The sequence below is a fragment of the Mustela lutreola genome, chromosome 11 (assembly GCF_030435805.1).
Source record: "Mustela lutreola isolate mMusLut2 chromosome 11, mMusLut2.pri, whole genome shotgun sequence".
In the NCBI taxonomy this organism is placed as follows: Eukaryota; Metazoa; Chordata; class Mammalia; order Carnivora; family Mustelidae; genus Mustela; species Mustela lutreola.
The window spans coordinates 57,529,181-57,554,667 of NC_081300.1; the positions used below are offsets into that span (position 1 = coordinate 57,529,181).

Genomic DNA, 25,487 nt, shown 5'->3' on the forward strand with positions numbered 1-25,487 from the left:
CCCTCCTCGTCCGGGATGCTGCTGCCGCTGCTGCGGAGTAGCTGCTTCCCTTCCTCCTCTCCCGGCGGCAGCGGCGGCGGCGGCGGCGGCGGCGGTGGTGGTGGTGGTGGTGTGGACGCGGGCGCGGGGAGCCCGCCGGCGGCGCAGCTGCAGCGCGGAGCCCACGGGCCGCCGGGGCCGCTCGAGCGGACGGACACCCAGCCCGGGGCCGACCCCCGGCGCGCGGCGGAGGCCGAGGGGGCGCCGGGGCCCGGGGCGCGGGGCCCGGGAGCGGGCGGCGGCGGGCGGCGGGCCGAGCGGGAGCCGTATGCGTGCATGGATCCGGGCGCCGCGCTGCAGAGGCGGGCCGGGGGCGGCGGCGGCCTGGGCGCGGGCTCCCCGGCGCTGTCGGGCGGTCAGGCTCGCCGGAGGAAGCAGCCCCCCAGGCCGGCCGACTTCAAGCTGCAGGTCATCATCATCGGCTCCCGCGGCGTGGGCAAGACCAGCCTGATGGAGCGCTTCACCGACGATACCTTCTGCGAGGCCTGCAAGTCCACCGTGGGTAAGGGCGCCGGGGCTGGGCCGGACCCCGGCTGGGCCCCTCCGTCGCCAGCGCTGCCCTTCCGCGGTGCCCAGCGCCCTACCGGCCGCGTTTTCTTTGCGTCTGTGAGCCTCTCCCCCTCCAGCTGGGTGGCCTTGTATTTGGTGGATGGGCCTCGGTGAAATTTAGGGGGAGGGGCGGCTCCAAATGGAAGTCCCTCGATCCTGTTCTAAAGCCAGACCGAGATTTTCGTGGTAGTCTCCACGCAGACTTGTCCTTGGGGCCTCCGGGCCGTGCATCCTCCCACGACGCAAACCCCTCACGCCCCTCCCACGGCCTGATCCCAGCTGGTTTTTGAACCAGTTTTCAGGGACAGGGTGAGAATCTCTCCACGGAAACTCTTGGCCCTTCCATTACTCACCCAAGAAAAAAGGTGCTGCGAGGTGGGAAGCAGGCGGGCAGCGTAGTGAAGTTGAAGCTCTGCGCCTGGCGAAATGGCCAAAGTGGGTCATCTATAGCGAATCCCGGTGCTTAGGCTCGCCTTGTGAGAATCAGGGCTTATTTGCTAATTTTGAACTCACTTTTCCAATGCGCCGACATAATGAAGTTTGAAATTCCCTGCGGAGGCTCTGTGGAGAATATTAAGACTAGAATTACACCAAGTTTCTCGTTTTAACTGTCAATGCGGGTCAGGGACTTCAGCTGTACTTGTCGGTGACCTCAAATAACCCTGGGACTTGCTGAAATGGGGAGGAGTCTTCCAAAATCACCTAAGTGGGTGAAGTGCAGCAGTGAAGTAAATACGTGAGGTAACTCCAGGTCAGAAAGTATTTCACCCGCAATGGAAACTGCAGAGGGGAAGTTGTTTAATGAAGTCAGATGTAGGAGACTTGGTATGGAAGTTCGTCAGGTTGGTATGGGTAATAGTTTTTTCCTATGGAAAACCCGTTAAAGCTGTCAAACCTAGGGCAACCACATAGATGAGCTAAGACTTAGAAAGAAAGGGCAGTCACCTTCAGTGATAGGCAGCAAAGGATCTCCCGCAAGGAGGTCCAAGAAACATTGTGTAATATTAAATTTGAAGTACAGAATTAAACATATCTTCCGTGTTCCTGTCCACATACGTGGCCTTGTAACCAGAGGTAGCCAAGGCAGTACAATTTGGGGAAGAATGGTTTTTAAATGTAACAGAACCGTACATTAGAACATTTTCAATGTCTAATTGGAAAATAAAACCCCCAAATTTCATACTGTCTTTTTTGTTTCTCCTTTGAGAAGTGTTTTCCTTGGTCCTTTTTTAGAATGGACTATTTGGGAAATGCTTGGGCTCTCCGTACCCTTTGTTTTTAAAATGATAACTCCTGGGACCGTGATAAAACTGAGTAGCATTATTGTACCTGTTTTAAATATCCAGTTGGACCATATAGAGGATAGGGAGTTACTGAACGATCAAATGAGGTTTACATTGTTATTTTAGTACCTGGTGTAAATAGAGGTAAAGGCAGTTTAGTAGAAGTAACAGTGTTTGATGACTGCATACTTCAAAATATATAAAAATAAGGGATAATATGACTGCACTGTGTGGTAAAGAGAAATCAGCCCAGGCACTGATAGGTGGGGATAAATGAGAGGTTGAAGGGGTGGGGTGTGGATAGGAGATGGGCGGAGATGTGCTTTAGAGTGGGAAAGAGAAGAGGTGAAGAAGAGTTTTCTGAGCAGGCTAAGCACTCAGTCGTGCAAAACCACCCCGCCCCCTTCACCGCCAACTGCAAGTACAGGCTTTCACTTGTACTTCTGACGGACCAGCCATAGATATCAGAGGTTCCCACAACCACCTCCTTAGGTCTGATTAATTTGCTGGAGCAGCTCACAGAACCCAGAGAAACCTTCTCCTTTGTAGATGACCAGGTAATTGTAAAAGGATGTGATGCAGGAAGTGTTGTGGTGGTCCCTGGGGATGACTTTCTCCCCATATACCATGTGTTTCCCAGCCCTCAAGCTCGGAACCTGCACTTTTGGGTTTTATGGAGACTTCATTACATAGGCATGGTTAAATCACTAACCATTCATGATTGGGCTCAGTCTCCATCCCCTTTACCCTCCTTGGAGCGGGGATCAAAAATTCAGGCCCTCTGGGGCGCCTGGGTGGCGCAGTGGGTTAAAACCTCTGCCTTCAGCTCAGGTCATAATCCCAGGGTCCTGGGATCGAGCCCCACATCGGGCTCTCTGCTCAGCAAGGAGCCTGCTTCCTCCTCTCTCTCTCTGCCTGCCTCTCTGCCTACTTGTGATCTGTCTGTCAAATAAATAAATAAAATCTTTAAAAAAAAAAAAAAATCAGATCATCTAATCACTTAGTTGGTTCTGCTGACCAGCCCCCATCTTTTCGTGACCTGGGGGGCATTCCACAAGTCACCTCATTAACATACCAAAAGACATCTTTATAATTTGCTCCCTAGAAAATTCCAAGGGTTCTAGGAGCTCTGACTGGAATGTGGACAAAGGCCAAATATATTTCCTAGTATAAATCACAGTCTCACGGCCACATTCTGGGAAAGACTCATTAATAGACTTTAGGAATAAGGCTTCAAGACCTTGACTGCCATGCTAAGGAGCATGGACCTTATCCCATAGCAACTGGAGCTGGAAAGGCCTCTGAATATAGCATTGGCATGGAGACAGTGAAACTTAATTTGGCAAGATTGCATAGGATATTTATTTGGGAATGATGAAGAAACAGGAGGCAAGGACACCAGGCAGTTTGGTTCTCTTTCCTCCTGGCAAACATAAATATATACATTTCACATATCTCCCACGCTGCTACCATTGTGGGGTTCCTTATGTGGTTGGGTTTTTGTCTTGCTCATTTTTGTTTCTTCCAAACATAGCCTATAGTTCTTGGCTCTCTAACTGTTGATTAATTGTGGGAAGTTCAGAGAAAGTTGATAACCTCTGGTCTAATTCAGAGTACGAAGATACTTCAAGAATGCCAGCTAGCCCCCCCCTTCAGTCTCTGCCTCTGAGATGTTTGTTCCTTCTTGCAATCAGATCATTTACGGAGCATCTACTGGGCGTGAGGTACTGTGCTACTGACTGGAGTTCCACTGCTAAAGGGGACGTGGTCTCCAGAAGTGGCTCAGAGCCTGTGGGGAACAGGATGACCCATGTTGGTAAGAGCGGTGATGGAGACGTGTGCAGAAGATTCGAGGAACGCAGTGCAAGCCCCTCTCATACGGGCAGCAGGAAGAGGGTTTGTTGTCTCCCTGCTGTAAAGATGAATTCATTCCCCAAGTTCCTTTAGAAGAATGCTATTTAAATGTAGTGTTGGGTGTGGTGAACTGTGGTCGCCTCACCTGAATGCCTCCCTGCTGAGCAATTTAGGTCATGGCCAGTCATCCTTCTGAGGCAGTTTTCCAAGAGTAGCAAGATTGGATCCACGTAGAGGAAGATTCTCTTCCTCAGTGAACTTTCCCTGTCCGGCTTGCAGACGTGTGCTGCTTGTGACAGCAGAGTGTGGAAGAGACCCCGGGCCCCACACCATGGCCGGGAAGTCTCTGAGCATGCGCCCACCCACCCACCCCGTGGGTCACTCAAGTGACGGCCTCATCTAGCTCAGAGAGGAGAGTGGCTCCAATAAGTGCCTGGTTACAGAGACTCAGATTCACTTGAACTTTGTGTAAAAGAATGTAGTGGAAATCCCAAGGGATTTGAGAGAAAGAACTTAATTTGTAAAATGAGTAAAATGTTGGTTTTTGTTTTTTGTTTTTGTTTGTATTGTTTATCAAATCCGAAGTTCATTTGGTTTAAAACACACACAAAATCCGCCAGGCCATGAAAGGCTAAAAAGACTATATTTACTTAAGATATTTAAGTAAAAACTTTTGAAAGACTATTTAGTAATTGACCTGTTTAATGGAAATTGCCTAGGTGGAGTATTATTTTCAAGTGGGATTTTGTATCCACAGAATTGAATTAGCCTGATATAACTAGCATAATTTGACAAGTCCTTTAAAAAGTACAAGGCAGGCGTGCCTGGCTGGCTCAGTTGGAAGACAGCTGTGTGACTCTTGCTCTCAGGGTCCTAAGTTTGAGCCCCACGTTGGGTGTATAGATTACTTAAATAAATAAACTTAAAAAAAAAAATACAGGAGCACTGTTTCGAAGTTTAGGAAGTGAAAACAAATTGGTTCTGTTGTAGAAATTTACAACTATCTGACATGCAAGAAAGCCCTTTAAAATTTTGTATTTCTTGGACTTTGTTTTATTTCTGAGTACTTGTTGGAAGCTAGCTATTAACTTTGTTTGAATTAAAATAGTTTTACCAGGTAGCATCCACCTTCACCCCTGCACCAGCAGCATTGCATTCTAGAAAAAAAACACTGGAGTAAGAATGAAGAGCCTGGGCTTTTGATTTAAGGCTCTGTCACTAACTAGCTTGTGACTTTGGATACGTACTTTCCTTGTCTCTGCATACAAAATATAACATTCTATTCGCAGTAGTTACTGTTTATTGAGCACTAACTATATCCCAGCAAAAGGGACACTGTCTGATCCTCACAGCCATCCTGGAATTTATTCCCATTTTATAGATGAGGAAGCAAAGTTTCAGAGAGGTAAGCACCTTACCCTCTGTGGCATAGCTGGTCAGGACCAGGACTATAAGTGAGTTCTTTCTGTTTGTTCCTTAGCTTACTCTAAGGTTTAAAGTTACTTTGCTCTGTGAAAATTCTGTGACTCACAATCAGACATCACAGAGTCCTTCAAGACTTAATGGAATCTGGTCCCCCTGCAGGCCTGGGAAGATGGCAAGATCGTTGACCTATGGTATCACTGAAATTAACTTTCTTTAACTATGCCGCTATCATCACCCATCACTTGCATTCTGGATTTTAAAATATGCCCTAAGAATTAGATTTCTTACCTAACTATTCAGACATTCAAACATCTTCAACGTTTTACATATTTATTAAAATTTTCCAAAATTTTATATGTACGAATAGAGGGAAAGTAGGAGTAAGGCAGTCTAGACCAGAATTCCAATTTTCTCGGGCGGTTAGGTATCCCCCCGGCAGTGGAAGCCTGGGGCTACCAGTTGTTCTATTTTGGCAACTAAAGACATTTTTGAAACTCTGCTGTTACCAACTTTTCAAAAAATAAAGGAATAAGAAAAAAAGGTAAAGTAGACAAAAAAATAATTAGGAGAGACATACTATCAGAATTAAAAGTTCTCTGACTTCAGTTGCAAGGACCTTAACACTTTGCGTTTTCCTCGCTGTGCAGCAGTGCAGTAGACACAACCCTACCCCCCCCACCCACCCCCACCCCCCGCCGCCACCCCGCCAACCGGGCTGGCCCCAGGAGTAAGTGCTCGTAGGTAATGGTGCTTCTGTCAGTCCAGAGTTAAGCCGAAGGTGCTCTGGGGACCCTGCTTCATGGGCAGGAAACTTGGTGGTACAGGTAGGGGAGAGTATTTTAGCAGGAAACAGGTGAACACTAAGCCCCTGCGGAAATGGCTTTCTGTGGTTCTGGCCTCGAGTGTTAGGGGACGCGCTGAGTGAAATGCAGCCCACGAGGGTCTGGTCAGCTTTACCTCATAGCAGTGAAAGCACCGTCAGGGGAAGCTGACTGCTTGTGCTTCATTCTGGAAACAGATCAGACTTTTTTGCCGGAAAACCCAGAATGAGCATCTACTACTGGATTGAAATTCTAAATCGTGTATTTTATTTTGCTCCTGTTTGCTCTTATGCAGTCTTCCACAGTCTTCCATGCCATGGCTGATCTGCCTAAGTGTTTTCACTTAAAAGAGAATTAGGGAGCATGGTCCAGAATTCCCACCCCAAGAGCCCAAGACTGAGAGCCTCTTCAGTGCTGTCTCACTGCCCTGCCAAAATGATGTAACACGATGACTCAGGGAGATGTGAGTGTGAAAGGAACAGATGCGGATGGTTAACGTTTCGTTTTTATACCAGCAGATGCATTGTCATTAGCTTGATTTATTTAATGAACTGGGTGCAAACGGAGAGCGTGTCCCTTCTTGTGGAATAGTTCGCTTTCAAAGAAAGTATGGAAATTTGGTTGCCTTCTGGTTGTTGAAGTTGAATAAAAATCTGTTTAAAGGCCTGACTTAAGTGCATTCAGCCTTTCTCTCGCTGTGCCACACGGAAGAAGAAAGGTTTCATTATGCATGCTAGAGATCGAGATTCTTGAAGATTGCTTCTCTCCCTCCAGCCACGTAGAATGGCCGGGAGCCATCTGCTAGCAGATCTTAGAACTGGCTTCAGAAGGCAGAGTAGGCTCCTCTGAGAACTGTTAAGTCCAAAGTATTCTCCAGCCTTGAGTGCCAGGTACATTGTTCTAATTAAGCATTTGTTGGAATGTGTAAAGTAAATGTAGCTTTGTGTAATGCAGTCAGTCAGTAGGTATTAGCAGAGAGGCTGTTTGTATTTATTTATGTGAGACAACGCTCCGCTAGCCATTTTGTAGGGCACAAAGCTAGTGCCTCCTTACCCGGCTTGTCCTTTTTAGAAGGGCAAGAGACAGAGTCGTGGCAGCAGCCACAATAAAACGTTGGGAAAGAGATAAAATGCTATGTTGCCGTACTTGAACAGAGGAAGAAATTGATTATTCTCCTTTTGTCCTTTGATTGTACAGCTTTGACATTTGAAAAACCAAAACTACAGATCTAAAAAATAGTGCCCTTGATTGAATGTGATTATGTTTTTCAGAAACTCCTTATCCGTTAAAACCAGAAAACACAGCACCAGCTCAACAGAACACTATATTCCATGGAAAACCTTCTCCTCCCTCTCCTCCCTACCCCACCCCCCCACCCAAAATCTGGCAGCCACCTCTGTTTGGTTTCTGGGGCTTACATAATAATGTCTTCTTAGTTTGCAAAACTGAACAATAGCCCACAACTCCACCTCAGGCAGGCCTGTGGTAGAAGTAGCTGATGAATAAAATTCTCATTTTCCCACCTTCCTTTAGGATTCAGGACCCCCTGAGACTGAGCCAGGCCCCAGGTGAAGGGGTGTGCCCAGGCCTTCTCTTGTCCTCAGAAGCCTGCACCAGAACCTCGGGCCTGGGTGACTGTTAACCAATCACACCTACCGTCTTTCACTTTGAATTTTCAACTTCTAAAGAAAACCTCTCCACCTTCTCCTTGGCCACTACTCCTTCTAGAGAGGCCCCTCCGCCCCCAGTCCCCTCAGTGTGATAAGTGGAAGGAGTGGGTCTGAGAGGTGGACGCAGGGTCCCGGGTGGGAGGCCCCTCTCTCACACGAGCAGTCGTGTGTCTTTAAGTGAGCGACTTAAGTTCCGTTTCCTCATTCTTGGAAAGAAATAAGGAGGACTTACATGCTTTTCTTATTCCTGGTACAGGAATAAATGGGAGTGTAATATCTTGGGTACCTGGCCTGAAAGAGACCATTATAAGGATCGGTTATATTCCCTTCTCCTAATTTATGCCATAGATGCAAAACCTCTGAAACACTCTACAAATGAATCTTTATCCTTTAGAGAGACATACTGAAATATATAGGTGAATGCGAAAATCAAAATGTAGGGGTATCTGGGTGGCTCAGTCGGTTGAGCATCTGATTCTTGATTTTGGCTCCCGTCATGATCTCAGGGTTTTGGGATCGAGCCCCGTGTGGGGCTCCATGCTTTGTATGGAGCCTGCTAAAGGTTCTCTCCTTCTCCCTCTGCCGCTGCCTGCTTCCTACACATGCTCTCTCTCTCTAAAATAAATAAACAGATCTTTAAGAAATAAATGTAAACACATGACCCAGGTGAAGTGCAAAATGCATTTGACAGTCTGCATTTTTATGGACCTAATCTGAGTAATAGTCAGAGTAAGTTAATGTTTTGTGCATATGACGAAAGTATTACTGGTCCACTGTTGATCTTCTGGGGCTTGGGGTTTTTTCCCCAGATTCTCCTCCCCTCCCTCTATATTCTGTTCCTCTTAAGACCAAAGGCGAGTTAACTTTGCCTTTTCAGAGGGGTCTGTCTGTAACCGGGAGTAGAGGAAGCCTTGCTGGTGCAGGAACTGTTGTCCAAGGCAGCCAGCAAGCCTCACTCTTCTTTTTAAAAATATTTTCCTAGCAATGCAAAACTAATATAATCTAAAGATACGTTTATACCTTCCAGCTGTCCCGTCTGTGAGGCTGCACAGTGAGGTGGGAGGAGTGTAGCTTGGAGCCATCCACCAGGTTCAGATCAGTGCCCTTTATACTTACCTGCTTGGCGACTGGGCTGCTGCTAGCCCCTCTGACATCAGTGTCTTCATCTGTAGAATGGGGACAATAATACCTGCCTCATAAAATTGTTAAGACGATATACTGCAGTGAATTAATGAACATAAAACCCTTAGAATAGTACCGAAGCGCAGTAAACAACATAGAAGAGTTCTTAATATTTGTATTAGGAAGGGAACAAACTCCCTCCTGTGAAGGTCTTTCCTACGTGTATATGCTTCGTGAAAATGCTTACCTGTTCTCACGGGCTCTGTGGGTGCACATACTTGCCTCCCTCCCTGCCTCTCCTTTGACATCGAACCCCTCAGATCATCCCTGACTCATGCACCTCGTGGTACCCCTTTGTTGGTCCAGTCAAGTGCACGGCTCCCTCTTTGCACTGCGTGTGTCAAGGACAGGGAGACAACTGGCTGGCGCCTCCAACTTGGAATGATAGGATAACTCTTAACTGATAGGATAGAGCCTTCATGTCCTTGGCCCAGTGAGCATTTCTAATGTCATACCATCATTTTTCCATTTTAATACTAGTACCTTCTGCTGGGTATTTTACAGTCGTAGCACTTGGTTTCTCTTGCGTTGGATCGTCATTGAATCCTTTTTTTCTTTACATGGTGCTTTCCTCTGGGGACTTAGGTTGTACTCTCCTCTGGTAGGTGGTATTTGGGCAGAAGACTGGCCCCACGTGCTGGCGACTTGTTTTCCAATGTTAAATTGACCTCTCTCTGTGTGACTTTGACTCCTTTCTTAATTTATTTTCCCACTCTCTACTCCATGAAGACGCTGGAAATCCTCTCCCTTAGTAGAAATATCATGTCCGAGATTGAAGGACACCTTATAAAATCTGTATCCCTGGAAGAAAAGCCACTGTGTAAACTTAAGACCGTTATTTTAAAGTGGCAGTAACATCATAACCACTGTTTGAATGGAGACAAATTTAATTTCAAAGTCTATGAAATATTTCAACCTCTTGAAAGTTAAGTAAAATAAACTCAGATCTTGGGGTTATGGGGGAGATGGGCAAAGAAGTAAAAGGGGAGAAGTCCATTCAGCTGTCATCATAGGTGGATCCTGGCGTTATTTTTGCTTTTATGTGTTTAGCTTTTTGCTGGAAAGGAATGTGAAGAAAGAGGCTTCTGTTTATTTTTGCCATTTTCATTTTTTGTAACTTCTTATAGCCTGGCAGAGAGAACTATGGTAATGTTTTAGAAATGTTTTGCCTGAAGGGGAACTTAGAAATCTTATCAGCAGTAAATATGCCAATTCTTTATGCTATTGCTAAGGTTTATGAAAGACAAATACAAAGGCCAAGTGCAAAGTTAAGCTTTGTTCTTTTACAGCTCAGTTAGGGTGGTTCTGGGTCATTTACAGAACATTTCACACCTTCCCTTTTTATGCATGCGTATGACATTCATTATAACAGGTTTTCATTGTGGGCAGTGTTATAAATTTGAATCTAGATCCTGCCACTCAGCTAGCATGTGAGATGACCTTAAAGCAAAGCACCTTGACCTCTCTCCACACTGGTGTCTCCCTCTGTTAAATGAGGATAATAATGCCCACTTCATTGGGGCGCCACAGGATCCCGTGTCAGCACAGAGGGTCTGACAGATGTCCACTATCATTGTTGCTGAAGAAAAGTAAGATCAAGAAGACATGGTGACTCAGATAGAACCATCTGTGCCCATTGATACAGGAATTATAGCTCTGTGAATTGTGTCCTTTCTGATGAAAATATTTTTACAAAGACTTTTATAGCATTAGTAAGCTTAAAGGTATCTCCTGTTGCTAGAATAATTCACTTATTGGACCACTTCCCATATAAGTGACTGAATCAACGATTACCATAATAATCCCCTGTGGTGAGGGCATGGAGGGAGAGAGTATGAGCTTATTAGGACTGCCCCGTCCTTTAAGGACTTACCATCAACAATTGGAATTGTAGGAGAAATGAAACACTCTTGTTTCTAGGTGACTTTATGTGTCACCAGACCCTCAGGACATCTGTCTTTCCTTCTTACTAAGGTGTTTTTTGTGAGTTTTATTGTATTGTTTTGTTTGTACTGATCAGTCCTGAATTTCCTTAAGCTTTCCAAGAAGAGTCAGCATTTCTCCTTATGTGTCCAATGTTTGGTAGAGAAGAAGGAGTGGCTTTCATCGATCAGATTTCATTGATCAGATTGATGGAGTTGCTGTTGTGTGTACCAGGTTGTATCCTAGACTGCAGGGAGTCAGAGACGACTGTATCCTTGGGGAGGCACAACACAACAAAGAAGGGATAGGACAGTTCAGGTCCAAGAACAGAGTGCACACTTGGGACTTGGGGGCAAGCAGAAGGGTTCAGATGGGGAATCACCTGGGACCAGAAAGGTTTCTGGACAGACAAGGAGGTGCTCTAAGAAGAGAGAACAGCAAAGAAAGGCACTTCTTTGCCAACTGCATGGGCTGGTAATTTAGGTCAGTATGACTGAGCCCTTTGAGGGCAGGGACTGTCCCCATCAATTGATGGTAGGGCTGATGGCTTTCCCTGGTCATCGGGCTACCTGTAGGAAACAGGGTTTTCAACAAGGGCCACAGATGGAGATGCCACTCTTTTTGCCCCTTGCCTGTTCCTAAACATCGGTCCTAGCAGCTCCTCGGGCCAGCTCTGTGCTGACCGTTCCTGAAATGAATCCGCTGAATATTTGAGGCTGTGGAAGACTTACTACCTTCTATGAAGGATTATTATAACTTCTCTGACATGCAAATCTTAAAATAGGCAACTCTGAGATTTTTTTTCTTCATGTAAGATGGTTTTAAGAAACATTTAGTTGTTAAAAGCCATAAGCTGGAGTAAGTTTCCAGTTGTTACAGGCTACTGAATGGTGGTTAAATGTGGTAAAGGATATGGCATTCGAGAGAGAGTGTGTTCTTTTAATGGGCTCTTTTCTTTTATGGGGTTTTAGATTTAGCCAAGGGCTATTTTTCTGGGTTTTTTTGTGAAGTTGTCATTAATCTCACTGAAACTAGACAGTCTTCAATTTGGCTCAGCAGATTCTTAATCCTGTTCACTGTCGATTCATATTCGTTTTGTTTTCCTATTAAATTAGTAATGTACTTACTGCCACATGGTGATAACATTACCGCTTATTTCCTGATTCTGAACACTGACAGCCTTAGCTTTTACCTTTATTCATTAGACTTTGTGGTTACAAAGGATTGTTCGTAAAAATTGCCTAAGTTTTTCAAGTAGGTTGAAAAAGAGTGTCTGACATATTCAGGCTGAGAGTGATTCTTGAGAGGAAACAGCCTAATCAAAACAAAAATTACTGGTGCTGGCTGTCTTGAGGGCTTCTTTCAACTGACCTGAAGCAGAGCTCACCAAAGAGGAATCATCTGCCAATTCTTTTAACAAAGTAGCAGCCTCTGTAACAAGTTTTACGGAAGTTACAGCCCCCTTAGCTGAAACTTAAAAAAACGAAACAAACCCAAAAACCCACAAGGTATCTGGAAACAAAATAAAATAAAATAGTGGTCATGACAAAAATATGAATTTGATTTGTAGTTTGCTATCACAGAGTAACACTATGAGGCCTTCACTGTAGCTGATAGCAGGAGTGGCTGTTTTGTCCTTAAGCTGTGTGTGTATGTGTGTGTGTGTGTGTGTGTGTGTATTTAAAATCAGAACGTAACTGTGTGTGTGTGTGTGTGTGTGTGTGTGTGTGTGTGTTTAAAATCAGAACGTAACAAATATCTCCAGGCTGTTTCTTGTGCCTTGCAGAAGAATATCACTTTAGTGACGTTCTTCCCTATGGTTGAGTCATTCAGGAACTCTGAGGATACTGGTAGTCCACAAACACGCTTCCTGTTTCAAGGCTGGTTTCGAGTGTCGTTTGAGTTTGAAGAGCAAATCGGTTCTAGAACTGAAAGTGAGATGGAACTAACCAGCTTTCACTCCGTGGCATTTGAAATGATGGCTGGTCTAAGAGATTCAGAATTAAAACATTTTCCCTAGCTCTGTTCTCTTGTGACAGTTTATATTCCTGCCATTTCTCTTCATTGTACAGACCGAGAGCTGCCCTCCCCAACCCCGGGTTGTAAACATGTCTTTCTGTATTGCAATGGTATCTGCAGTGTGTTACTAATTATAAAAGTCAGTCACATGTCTTTCGCTTCACCTCAAGAACATCATCTGACTTTGCAGTGCTGCAACAGATCCCTGAGATGGAGAGCCCAGGAGGGGGTCCTCACCCACTGGGTGGCTGCTGAGCCCTCACTGGCAGCGGCGGGCCCCTGCCCGTTAAGAGGCCTGGCAGCACAGCGACCCTGGATCTCAAGAAACAGGCAGGAAGTGGTTCCTGGAGGGAGTGTTTCTGACTCTCAGATTCCATTGGCATCCCTTTGGTTTGTTTTTGTTAGTTGAGAAAATGGTGTAAAAAAAACATTGTTTTGAAATCTACAAGTTTTCAGGGCGCCTGGGTGGCTCAGTGAGTTAAAGCCTCTGCCTTTGGCTCAGGTCATGATCCCAGGGTCCTGGGATCAAGCCCCACATTGGAGCTCTCTGCTCGGTAGGGAACCTGCTTCCCCCTCTATCTGCCTGCCTCTCCGCCTACTTGTGATCTCTGTTTGTCAAATAAATAAAAATCTTTTTTAAAAAATTAAAAATTAAAAAAAATAAATCTACAAGTTTTCTATAATTGAGACCTGTATCAGGTAACATATACAAATGAAAATTTGGTTTAAAAAGTTACCTGAAGCTATAAGAGCTTAATTAGAAAAGGACAGTGAGTGATACATGATGTTTTGTTCAGTGTTAAAATCTGAGGTCCTCACCTGTGAATAAAAATTAAAATTGGGTATGTTAGCCTGTATAAGTAAGTCTTTTAAAAATAATTCCTATTGTAGCTGTTGACAATGTAATAAAGAAGTCCTGTTTATATATTAACTAAATTTGTTGTGAATGCTACAGAATTTGGTAAGATAATTTCTAAATTCAGGCTGAGACTGTTTGAAATTAAGGTTGTTCCCTCCATTTCTTGTAAGAATTTCCCCCAGTGTATCATTCTTTTTAAACCATTCAATTGTTAATGTAATTACCAAATGCATTTTTTAGTGGCTTTTATGCTGAACTTGTAGTAGTGATAAATCATACTACGTTTAACAAATGCTACATAGGTAGTTCTTGGTAAAACATGGCGTAGGTTGATTGTTCAGTTGCCTGTGGAAGCGTAGACTCGGCGCCACACGCATTGGTGGACTTCTGTTTTCCTTTTAGGATTTAGTGACAGGTTTTTTGTTTTACTGATAACGATACAAAAGGTACAAATAGGATTCTTTTTTATGGAAAATTGATCTTTATCTTTTGCTTCACTGTCATTTGTTTTATTTGCAGGTGTTGACTTTAAAATCAAAACTGTAGAGCTAAGAGGAAAGAAAATCAGATTACAGATCTGGTAAGTGGGGGATCCACCCCCAGTAACTACCATGTGTGTTCACAGTCTGTACGCCTGTCTAATAAAATTAACTGTCCAAGCTGGCTTGCCTCTCCTACTTTTCCTCTCTTGCTCATCTTTAAATAAAATGAACAGTGAGAAAATTTAGAAAAGACTACTTATTTCATCCTTCATTTGCACCTGGGGAATGGTGAAAAAAGAATGTTACCTTAATAATAGCTAACTGGGGACTCAGTGCCTCTTTCCCAATCATTTGTATTCATAGCCAATTTGTCATCCCCAAGGTGATTGCCCCAATGATTGTCTTCACATTTTTTAAGTGATTTTGTTTGATAGTATGCAAAAAAAAAATTGCAGCCCGTTGTGGACCCAATCTGTGCGGTTTCAAAGCGGACCACCCATAGACGGTTCGGGGGCTGCCCGGGGTGGCGCCGTGTGAGCACCGCGGTGGGACACGCATGCTCCTGCTGGCCGCGTGGCTCATACCGCGTGACATGAGCCCCGCCTGTGCCAACTGGGAATGCATCCAGAGCCCCCAAGAGAAGCCCCTTCTCACAGTGTCACGGGTGAGCAGCTAAGGTCGCCGTAGGGGACCTGCGGGGCACTAGGAACTGGCTGTGGGCACCCAGCAGCCCACAGGCGGCCCTAGAAGCCCACCCGCGGGCCGCAGAGCCCCTCTGATGCTGGCTTTCAGCGTGGCGCCGCCGAGGGGCTCCGGGATGCCCTTGTGTTGGTCACATATGCTGCCGTGTACTCAGCCTACTAACTCCTCTGCAGGTCCACCTCAGCTCTGAATGTTTGTCCACCATGTGTGTGTTTGCTTTCATCTGCGTTCCTTGCTCCTCATCTGTGGCATCATCGGTCACCTAACGCTTGAATGTTAATGCCATGCCTTCATTCTCCGCCCGCGCCCCTGGGTGGGCACTGCTGCCCACCAGAGGGGTCTGAGGTAATGTCTTTGTTTGGTCTCCTGCCGCTGTGTGACCCACCATAAGGACTGTTTGGGTGTGGGAGTGTGGGGGTTTGGGGGTTTGGGCTTTGGTTTGGCTATGAAACATTAACACTCTTGCCTAAATACTTAATGACCAAACAAATGGGTATTTCTTACTTTAGTAGCCCTTTTTTTGGAAAATCTGCTGCCCAATTTTTAAGCTCTGGAAGGGACAACAAAGTATCTTCCCCATGAGCTGTTGTTTCTGATTGTAAGCTCTCTCAGGTAAAGACCACTCCGGTGGTTCATCTCTGCCTAGCACCTGTGGGTGAGATCCTATCTGAAGGGCATTACTGAACAGAGGGTGATGGAGCTAATATTAGGCCATCTGTGGAGCTTGTTTCATGAGTGACGGCAGTGTCTAGGTGATGACATCATGGCCTGGCTAAGCAGATGTACCTTAATTACTGAATTCATACTTCAGTTTTCATCTCAGGCAGTAGTAATCTGACCTATAAAAAGTATGTTCAAATGTCCTGTGGCTCCCTGGAATTCAGCCCACAAAGACTGTCTGTGCCCATGACATTGGCTCCTTCTGGAATCTCGGGACAGTGCCTCTGAATATCTCTAGGAGGGCCTCACCTGTGACTCCCACCTGTGGGGAAAAGCATGCTGGGACAGTTCTAGGAAAGGCACAGGACACTCCGAAAATCATTATTTCTCTGGGAAGTAAATGCATTCCCCGGCGTAACTGCTCTGCTTCTCCTTGACTCTACTGAAGAATACAACTGAGGAAAGAAATCGAGATTTAGTGACTGTATTGAAAAGTTGATTATGGGGCACCTGGGGCAACCTGAGTTGGTTAAGCGACTGCGTTCAGCTCAGGTCATGATCCTGGAGTCCTGGGATCGAGTCACACATCAGGCTCCCAGCTCCACAGGGAGTCTGCTTCTCCCTCTGACCTCCCTTCTCATGCTCTCTCACTCTGTCTCTCTCTCTTGCAAATAAATAAAATCAAAAGAAAAGAAAGAAGGAAAGGTTGATTACACGTTTTCCACCAGGAACATTCCAGTGATTCAGTGAAGGAGGAGGACATACGTTTTCCTAAAGGGGTTTTCAGCAGTGAATAACACATCCACAAAATGCCCGCCACTTGTCAATCACACAAAACTCAAAGCCAGATTGTTGTCATCTGAAGCATTTTGTGTAAAGGTTTAAACATTTCCTTCATTATTGTTAACGGAGTAGATAGAATGCAAGTGTGGGGGTTGAGGCTCACTGCTTAAAGGAACACAGGACTCATTTCAGAGAAGCCGCGCTCGCACCGTTGCTGTCATAGTCTGCTTTGTTGCAAGCCCGATGTCACCACTTTGCTGTCGCAGTTGATGACCCAGGAGGGGCCAGGAGGGCTCTTCAAAGAGCCTCAGTAGCCTTGCTCTGCTAAGAATAGCTGTGCTCTGATTTTCTAGGATGATAGTCCATGGACATTCCCAGTTGGTTTTCACAGAGATCTGATTAGAAGAAATGCATTTTTTTTTTCTTGATGTTTTCTGGATATAGCCGAGCTGAGGAAATACTAACCAGAGGTTCCTAAAAGTTTAAGATACCGAAAGCTCCAGATGGCATTGTCACACTTTTACGTGACATTTTATATCATTGCCATATTTTTCAGTCCCTTGATTATCTGTGGCCAGAAAAAAAGACTGTTTTCTCATCTCTGTGCTTAAAAGTGCTTTTTTGTGTAAGTGTAGCTAAAACAGTGTGTGTCAGCTAGAAGACTGCTTCATGAATTGACATTCAGATGCCATCCTGAAGATTAAACACCGGGAATTAACATGCATCATATAAGGGCCCCACCGACCTGTACAGCACGCCTCAGTCTTCCCTGTGGGGGACTTTGGTTTTAGCCAGCTTTCTTATGTCGACATCAAGGCTTGCTTTTCGTTCTCTGCTTGAAAGAAGTGAGGACATTTCGTGTGCAGAAATTGATTTCTGCCCTGCAAATTAATAATTACGTCTATAAGTGGATGTATTAAATACAAGTAAGAATCTCTAAGTTTTCAAAGCATTCTCTTATTACAAAACTGGGGAAATAGAATTGCAGGAGTTCTTCAGTTTGCACCAAAAAGCAGAGAGAGAAATAATCACCGCATATTCCAACAGCAGCAGATGACAATTTAGCTGACATTAGTACACTGCAAATCTCGAGAAATCCTCTATCACGACAGTGAAAACTCGGGTTTATGGAGATAAAGAGGAAATACTAGGATTCTGCATCTTCACAGAAAGACAGAAGTATGATCACTGCATTGGGGTCTTAGCAGCTAATTTTTGAGAAGTAGGAACTCGGGTGCTTGCGACTTCAGTGGTACTGGCGCATAGGAGATCTGTAATCAGTACTTGCTGAGCTGTGTCTGCATTTCATTTCCCTGCTCTTTGACCGTATGTGATAGCAGATAATTTAGTAGGGGAAATAAGTTAAGCAGAAGAGCTTCAGAGGAATAGAAGACAAAAATTTGCATGAAATGACCCACATATTTTGGAAATAGAGGACAGTCTCTCAAAGGAAGATGCTTTTCTACCTCAAGCATTCAGAGCTGGAAACAAGTGGACGGAATTTAAGGAATGACCTTAAATGGGAGTGGCAAATTGATTAACGGTTCCTCTTTGGGGTTTTTGTAAACTGTACTTACTGGCTCAGTTATTTGTGTTAGAATGATTGCCTCTGATTTTGCATTTTGAGGTTTGCCCTCTTCTCTGTGTCTGAATGAAAACCAACAAAGATCGCTAATTTCTTAATGTTTCTGAGATTCCTGACTGCCTCACCCAGGCGACAGGTGTTTTTAACTTTATGAGAAATGCCCTTTATTCTCCCTATCATTCAGCTGTTGGCTTTTTTATTATTTATTTTTTATTCTAGAAATCTGCTGTACAACTTCATGCCTATACATAACAATATTTTACACACAAATAAAGGAGTTAAAGGAGAGTAGGTTTCATGTCAGGTCATCTTACCACAATAAATAAAAGCATTTAAAATTAGGGGCACCTGGGTGGCTCACTTGGTTAAGCGGCTACCTTCAGCTCGGATTCAGGGTCCTGGGATCAAGTTCCGCACTGGATTCCTTGCTCAGTGAGGAACCTGCTTCTTCCTCTCCCCTGCCTGCTGTTCTGCCTACTTGGGCTCTCTCTCTGTGTCAAATAAAATTTTTTTTAAAAAAATGGTTAAATTAAAAAACCATTACTTCAGGGCACCTGGGTGGCTCAGTGGATTAAGCCTCTGCTTTCAGCTCCAGTTGTGATCTCAGGGTCCTAGAATTGATCCCAACATCGGGCTCTGCTCAGCAAGGAGCCTGCTTCCCCCTCTCTCTCTGCCTATCTCTCTGCTTATTTGTGATCTCTCTCTGTCAAATAAATAAATAAAATCTTTTAAGAACAACAACAACAAAAACCCATTACCTCTAATTTCACTGTTTTTGAGCCCCCAGTGTCTAGATTCTGATTCTTTGAATGTGTGCAGAAATTCATGTCAGTTGAGTTGCACTAAACAGCCAGATTAAAGTTGCTTAGAATAAAGGTTTATTCTATTAAATTGTTAAAGTACTATGCTAACCAAAAATTTTAAAGTAGAAAAAGGTATAGTTTTTTTGACTTTTTAAAGAAATGAGATACTGTTTCTTAACAGTATCCAAACAGCACAGCATATTTTTTTAAAGTATTAAAAATATTTGATCAGATCCTAATTTGATCAAACCATAACTTGTGATAGACTGGGAAACCATGCTCTCAAAGATTTAATTCCTTATTGATTCAAAAGTATTAATTATAGGGGGTGCCTGGGTGGCTCAGTCACTTAAGCATCCAACTCTTGATTTTAGCTCAGATCATGATCTCAGGGTTCTGGCATCGAGCCCAGCGTCGAGCTTCACACTGGACATGGAGCGTGCTTAAGATTCCCTGTTGCCCTCTCCCTCTGCCCCATCCCCTTCTAAATAAAAGTGTTGGTTTTTGTTTTTTTTTTTTTAAGATTTCATTTATTTATTCAATAGAGACACAACAAGAAAGGAAACACAAGCAGGGGGAGTAGGAGAGGGAGAAGCAGTCTTCCCTCTAAGCAGGGAGCCTGATTCAGGGCTTGATTCCAGGACCCTGGGATCATGACCAGAGCCGAAGGTAGACGCTTAATGACTGGGCCACCCAAGCACCCCTAAAATATGTATATTATACCCTTGTCTCCCTAGGATTCCAGAAATAATTTTAATCATTGATTCCTTGTGTAAATGAAATGGTACCTGAATCAGTTCCTTCTTACTAACCTTGAAGGTGCAGTGCCCATTAGTGTGGTCTTTTAAGGTTTTTTAGGAATCTTGAAGAATTCAGTCCCCATCCATCCTATTCAGTTTTCCAGGTTTGGGGCATTTTAAGTTATTTTGTCTTAAAGTGGCATCAGCTCCCCCATTTTGAACATGTAAACTTCATTCAGCACCTGCTTACTGACAGCCTGCTACGGGCCAGGCACCCTGCCAGACCCTGGTGGACAGAAACAGACCAGCCTTGGCCCTCTTGGACCTTCCGGTCAGAGGCAACTGGGGATTCTTATATCCTCTGGAACAAAGCAAATGGCTTTGCTTTATGTGAAAATGAATTTGCCAACAAGCTTTTTTGTGTCTTTGGCATAACAATGCCATCACTAATGTGAATTAATTTGGGGGCAAGACCAGTGTGAATAAAGCTGTAAATTACAACACAGTTGCCAAAGGGAAGGGTACGTTAGGGAAACAGTCCCACAAAGCGCAGCTCAAGGGAAGTAGTGTTTGATCAGATGCATCTGGGAAAAGCTGCGCGTTCTACCTCTCGGAAACCCACACACTGTCAATTTGGGAGACCTTGAATGGCCTTGCAGTGAAGAAGCCTATTTTCAGTGCCTTGGCCCCCAGTAGTGTTACTGCAGGACCCACCGGTCTCATATGCGCCCCCGGGAGTGTGCTGTGAGTTCAGGGTCTTTGGGAAGAGCTAAATTACATTATCTTTAGAGAAATTTGTCTCCAGATCAGAAGTCCTGCTCCGTTGAGCTCATTCATAAATACATGATGGTTTTCAGCAGTTTCTTGGCTTATTAGATGGAGAAAATAATGTCTCAGCCAGCTGCTATACACTGTTCATGAGTTTACATCATTCTTCATGTTGAAATGATCGACTTCAGCCTGGAGAATAAATACAACTTCTGGCTTTTAAAGTAGCAGTCAGACAATAATGAACTTTACCATATTTGAAAACCTATTCCCTGCCCCCTTTGACCCCTTTTTTATCTTAGAAGGATTAAGACAGTAACAAGACTGATTTTTTAGTACTTTTCCTTAGCGAGCAACTCTTGGTCATCTTCTCAACAAAGTCAGATATAACCATTGATGTTGGTTAAGCGAGAGTTGGGGGTGGGGGGATGGCACCTGGCTGGCTCCATTGGTAGAACATGTGACTCTTGATCTCAGGGTTGTGCGTTCAAGTCCCACGTGGAACACAGAGATGAGTTTATTAAAAAAAAAAAAAAAAAAAAAAAAAAAAGTTTGTATGGGGTTACACTTTCCATCATTTTACATTGTTTTCTTATTTTCAAAATCTTGGTTTGAGAGAAATTGGGACTGTCTTTGTCTGAATGTAACTAACTCAGAAAAACTACCTCTCACCCCCTACCCCCCACTAATACTGATGCTTATGGATGGACAGGACTAGAAGCAGCATGCAGGGGGTGGGGCATCCGTGTTGGAAGGTGGAGCTGCTCCCTCTGGTCACTGTGTGGGAGCTGACTTGCTGCTGTTTCATAGGGACACAGCAGGTCAGGAGAGATTCAACAGCATTACCTCAGCTTATTACAGAAGTGCCAAGGGGATCATACTAGTATATGATATCACGAAGAAGGAGACTTTTGATGATTTGCCAAAATGGATGAAGATGATTGATAAGGTAGGTGTTGCGTTTTCCTGTGAGAACCTGTATTAATCCCATAGACCGAAAAGCCATGGCCTCAAGCCTCAAGGCCCCGTGAGGTGCTCAGTTTGTGGATCTGCTGAGGTTGAAATATAACGCTCTGCCCCCTATTATACTTTTGCTTTTTGCCTTTTTGTGAACAAGTGCTCTTGTTTCTCGAGTACTCTCGAGTACTTCCCATGCTTGTGTCGCAGCAGCCTCACTAGATGGGCGCTGTTCTGTTCCCGTACTCCACACAGAGACGGAGACCAAGACCTTGAGTGACTCGGCCAAGGTCACACCATTCAGGGGCTTTATTTTATTTTATTTTTTTAACTTAGAAATGTAGCTTAACTTTTTTCCTGAATGTAAGATTAATGATACCTTGTCACGATAGAAAATTTGGAAAATCAAGCACAGAAGTAAATTAAAAAATGTATACTTTTGCTGTTCTGAAAAATCAAACTGAATCCATATTCCATGTGGTTTTAAAGCCTGCTTAGTTCACTGAATGTTCTGTCGTGCCAGCTTTCCTGTGTCTTTGAAATTTCTTCCAAAGTATGCATGATTTATTTGGGTGTTGTTGTTTTGTTTTTTTTTTAATGGCTGCATTCTTTTTATGTACCTTAACTTATTTCATTCTCCATCTATTTTGTTGGACTTTCTTCAGTTGATGGTCATTGTAAGTATAGGGCTTTGCCTGCGATGTAAATCATTTGCTTAGGATAGATCCTTAGAAATTACTGGTCAGAAGCTCAGAATACCTGTTACTGCATTACGCTCCAAAGCCCTGAGCCCCCTGTGGACTGTGTCAGACCCCGCCTGCGTCAGTCCTGCCAGGGACGGGGTGGGGGGCAGGATGGGGGGCGGGATGGGGGGTGGGGTGGGATGTGGGGTGTGGATGAACACAATGATAGCAATCAGCAGAGTGGTGTACGTTACCTGTCAGGATACGACAGTGCCCACCTTTGAAATGCAGCTTCTTCTAAAACTCCACAGTATGCTTCAGAAGATGCAGAACTTCTCTTAGTTGGAAATAAGTTGGACTGTGAAACTGACCGAGAAATCACCAGGCAGCAAGGTGAAAAGGTGAGAGGAATGGGGAGTAGAGGGGACGTCGCCGTCCACACTGCTGTGCCGTCTGCCATTGGGAGACTTTTTTAAGGAGTTTTTTTTTTAATGATGAAATAATTATACAATCACGTCCATCTCCTTTGTTTGGACGTAAAGGAGCAGGAAGTTTTAAAAATTGTTTCAAAATGGAGCGGGGGGAGAGCGGAGTGTCCACATCAGTATATGTGGCATTGTTCTCTAACCCACCATCTCCTACAGAGAAACGTTTTTTAAGCCGTAAAATTGCTTTCATGATTTGCCCTGGGGTATTGTATCCTTCCGTGGAGAACCAGTGATATTCCCATTGTAAATGTCAGGTACATCACCGCTCTGGAACTTGAATGTCCCCACGTCACCTCAGGGATTTTGTTCCACATCGTTCCTCACTCACCCTGGCGGGGTTTGCCCCATGTGCCTACTTACCCACCTCGGGGGTGTCGCACACGCGAACTCTGTTGGAACCTAGATGGGGCTCGGCAGACCTGGCCCATCCCTCCCTTCAAGCAGGAGCCCACGCTTTGGTTGCCCCGGTTACAGGCCCCCTGGCCACCTACTCCATTGTGTGGCACCCCCCCCCCCAAAAGAAATCATGACCCTGTGTTCTTAGTTCGCACAGCAGATCACCGGAATGCGGTTCTGTGAGGCAAGTGCCAAGGACAACTTCAATGTGGACGAGATATTTCTGAAGCTTGTTGATGACATTCTGAAAAAGGTAAAATAATGATACCAGGTAGCTATCTCGTGTGAGACCTGTTGTTCCCTTTACAATGTCTCGGTTGAGAATGTTTGACTTAGAAAGGGAGACAGGGAACTTACTCAGAGGTGAAGAACCAGGTGAGGTGGTTGCCTTGGCTGGAGGCCTCCAGTTGTGGCAGCCGCCATGTCCGTGGGGGGCCCCACCGAGTCCAGTGTTGGCATCCCGTAGGTGTGCTGAGCCCTGAAGATGGTTTGGTGAAGTGACTGGAGCAAGTATAACAGTGTGCCATGTTTATTTAACATTTCCTTTTGTTCTTTTCCCATTTTCCCACAAAAATTAAGACACAGGCAGTGGGGACCTCTTGGAGCGTGCAGGTGTCTCAGGAGGGAGCCCCTGGGTCCTACCTACCTCGCCCTCCATGCTGTGCTCCCGGCGTGGCCCAGTTCCCTTGCCTAGGCCTTTCTGTGACACTAAGCTGCAGGAAAATTGCTGGACAGCTTTGCTGAACAGTTTCTTCAAGCATCTGTAGGCTTAAATTCAGAGATTTTTTTATAAGAACTTAGTTTATGTTATTACTACATATAATCTGCTAATTCAAACAATTCAGTAGCTTCTAATAAAACGATTGTTTATATAATTGCTAAGAGAAGTTATTTCTCCCTTAGTGATGGTAATAACCCCTAAGAATGCAGAACCATTTTTTTCCCCTGAATTAATGCATTAAATTTCCATTATTACTATGTTCTGTGAAAATACATGTTGTTGAGAGAAATCCATCTGGTTTCCTTTCCTTGAACATAGAGTATGATTGAGACTGGCCAGTATTTGTGTGTGGCAGAGAACACCCTGAACCTGGTCCTCATTGTTTGGCTTCATACCTGAACATCTAATTAAATGATGATGATTATAAACCTTTAGTAGAAATACTTTGCTCATATAGAATCGTGTCATCTGCAGAACTTCCAGATACATTGCAGGGTTAAATGTATTTGTCTTTTTTCTTTATCCTTAAGATGCCTCTGGATATTTTAAGGAATGAGTTGTCCAATAGCATCCTCTCGTTACAACCAGAACCTGAGATCCCACCAGAACTGCCTCCACCGAGACCACATGTTCGATGCTGTTGATTTCCTACTTTGGAGACAAAGTGGAAATGATTCCTGGAAAGGGGAGAATGTTCTATTCTGCACTACAATCATTTTGACAATTTCTTTTCGCACTTTGTAATCCAAGTCACAGCTATACACTAACTTGTAAATATGCAAATATGCAATCCTGGGTAAGTTTGGGTTATAAATTACATATTTCCCTCCAAATTATTATATTTCATTCATTATCCCAGCATCTAGTGGACATACACTGGGAAACATAGTACTTCTAATATGAAGAATGGGAGAAATGAAAGGTATAATGTTTCTTGAAATAAATAATATAATTGTCCTCATTAATTATATTATGAGGACAGAAGATATTCTGATAAGAAGAAAGAAAGTGGTGCTTTGCTTACTGTTTTAAAGAAAATTTGTAAAACTAATGACTTTTTGGGAAAAAAATAAAGCTATCATAAGTGCTTTTTCTTTATCTACAAGACATTTACCCCAGCTGTAGCATCTCTGAAGTATGGGAGTATTTCTGCCACAAAGCAAAGCTCCATTCATAGCCGTCTTTGAAGGGTATTTATTAATGTTATGTTATGGTAGAGTACTACTAGTTAGAGAGTAGGGGTTTGACTTGGTCCTGAGGCCGCAGAATCTCTTATGGTTTCCTAATGGACATACCCTGTGCTTTTAAGAACTACAAAGATTCAATAAAGAAAGAAGTGTTTTTGAAACTATAGAAGATTTTAAAACAACGCTGCTGTGCTAAACAAATCCTGTTTAAAGGAATTTTAAAGAGATACATTTTACTATATCAAAGAACATACATGTATTTACCTAAACATTCTATACCTTTGTAATGATAAAACTTCTCCCCTTTATGGTGAAGCTTATTCCTATTAAGCCTAGACTGTGTTCTTTTTTTTTTTTTTTTTTTTTTGGTCTGATAATGAATTTGTGAACTCTATCTTTGGTATATCTTTTATTAAACTGCACTGTTTTGTTTAGTCAAAGTAAATAAGTAATTATGTATTTGAATAACTTGGCGTGTCTTGAGTGTTGTGATATGAAAAGCATTGTGGTCTTTCTACACTAATGAAGTGCAAATAAAATTTTGTATTTATGAATGACAGTTGAGTGGCCACATTCCTTTGTGTAATTACAAACTATACATCTGACAGTATTTTCCAAAACTTCACATCCTTTGAGCATTTTAGATGAGAAGAATACAGCATCCTCCACTATGGAAAACAGCCAGACTGCTTCTTAAAAGGTTAAACATAGAAGAACTATGACCCAGAAATTCCACCTCTAGGTACATACCAAAATAAAAATAGAAGGCAGGGACCCAAACTCAGACTTATAGAACAGTGTTCATAGCATTATTCACAATAGCCAGAAGGGGGAAACACACCACATGTCATCAACAGATCAGTGGGTAAACCTAAGTGATCTCTACATGGAACAGAATATTGTTCAAC

General features: G+C 43.9%; 1 protein-coding gene and 1 long non-coding RNA gene across 2 annotated transcripts; one reads left to right on the forward strand and one right to left on the reverse strand.

Annotated features, from left to right (window-relative positions):
• Positions 1–25,138, forward strand: RAB12 (RAB12, member RAS oncogene family). The gene is made up of 6 exons (XM_059139251.1): positions 1–541; positions 14,144–14,204; positions 20,958–21,096; positions 22,099–22,188; positions 22,820–22,924; positions 23,923–25,138. The coding sequence occupies exons 1-6, from the start codon at positions 16–18 to the stop codon at positions 24,034–24,036; spliced, it is 1,035 nt and encodes a 344-aa protein (XP_058995234.1). The 5' UTR covers positions 1–15; the 3' UTR covers positions 24,037–25,138.
• On the reverse strand, positions 9,240–22,154 carry LOC131811109 (uncharacterized). Its single transcript, XR_009345814.1, has 3 exons — positions 22,066–22,154; positions 15,778–15,923; positions 9,240–9,624 (listed from the first exon to the last, which is right to left on the reverse strand). It is a non-coding gene; the product is annotated as an uncharacterized LOC131811109 (long non-coding RNA).
• Positions 25,139–25,487: the final 349 nt, after the last annotated feature.

Bases quoted from the DNA above. Each gene is read 5' to 3' on its own strand.
- RAB12 (XM_059139251.1), top strand. From the start codon at position 16: ATGCTGCTGCCGCTGCTGCGGAGTAGCTGCTTCCCTTCCTCCTCTCCC. The intron at 22,189-22,819 runs GTGAGAGGAATG...CTGTGTTCTTAG, and splicing joins CCAGGCAGCAAGGTGAAAAG to TTCGCACAGCAGATCACCGG. The intron at 22,925-23,922 runs GTAAAATAATGA...TTTATCCTTAAG, and splicing joins TTGATGACATTCTGAAAAAG to ATGCCTCTGGATATTTTAAG.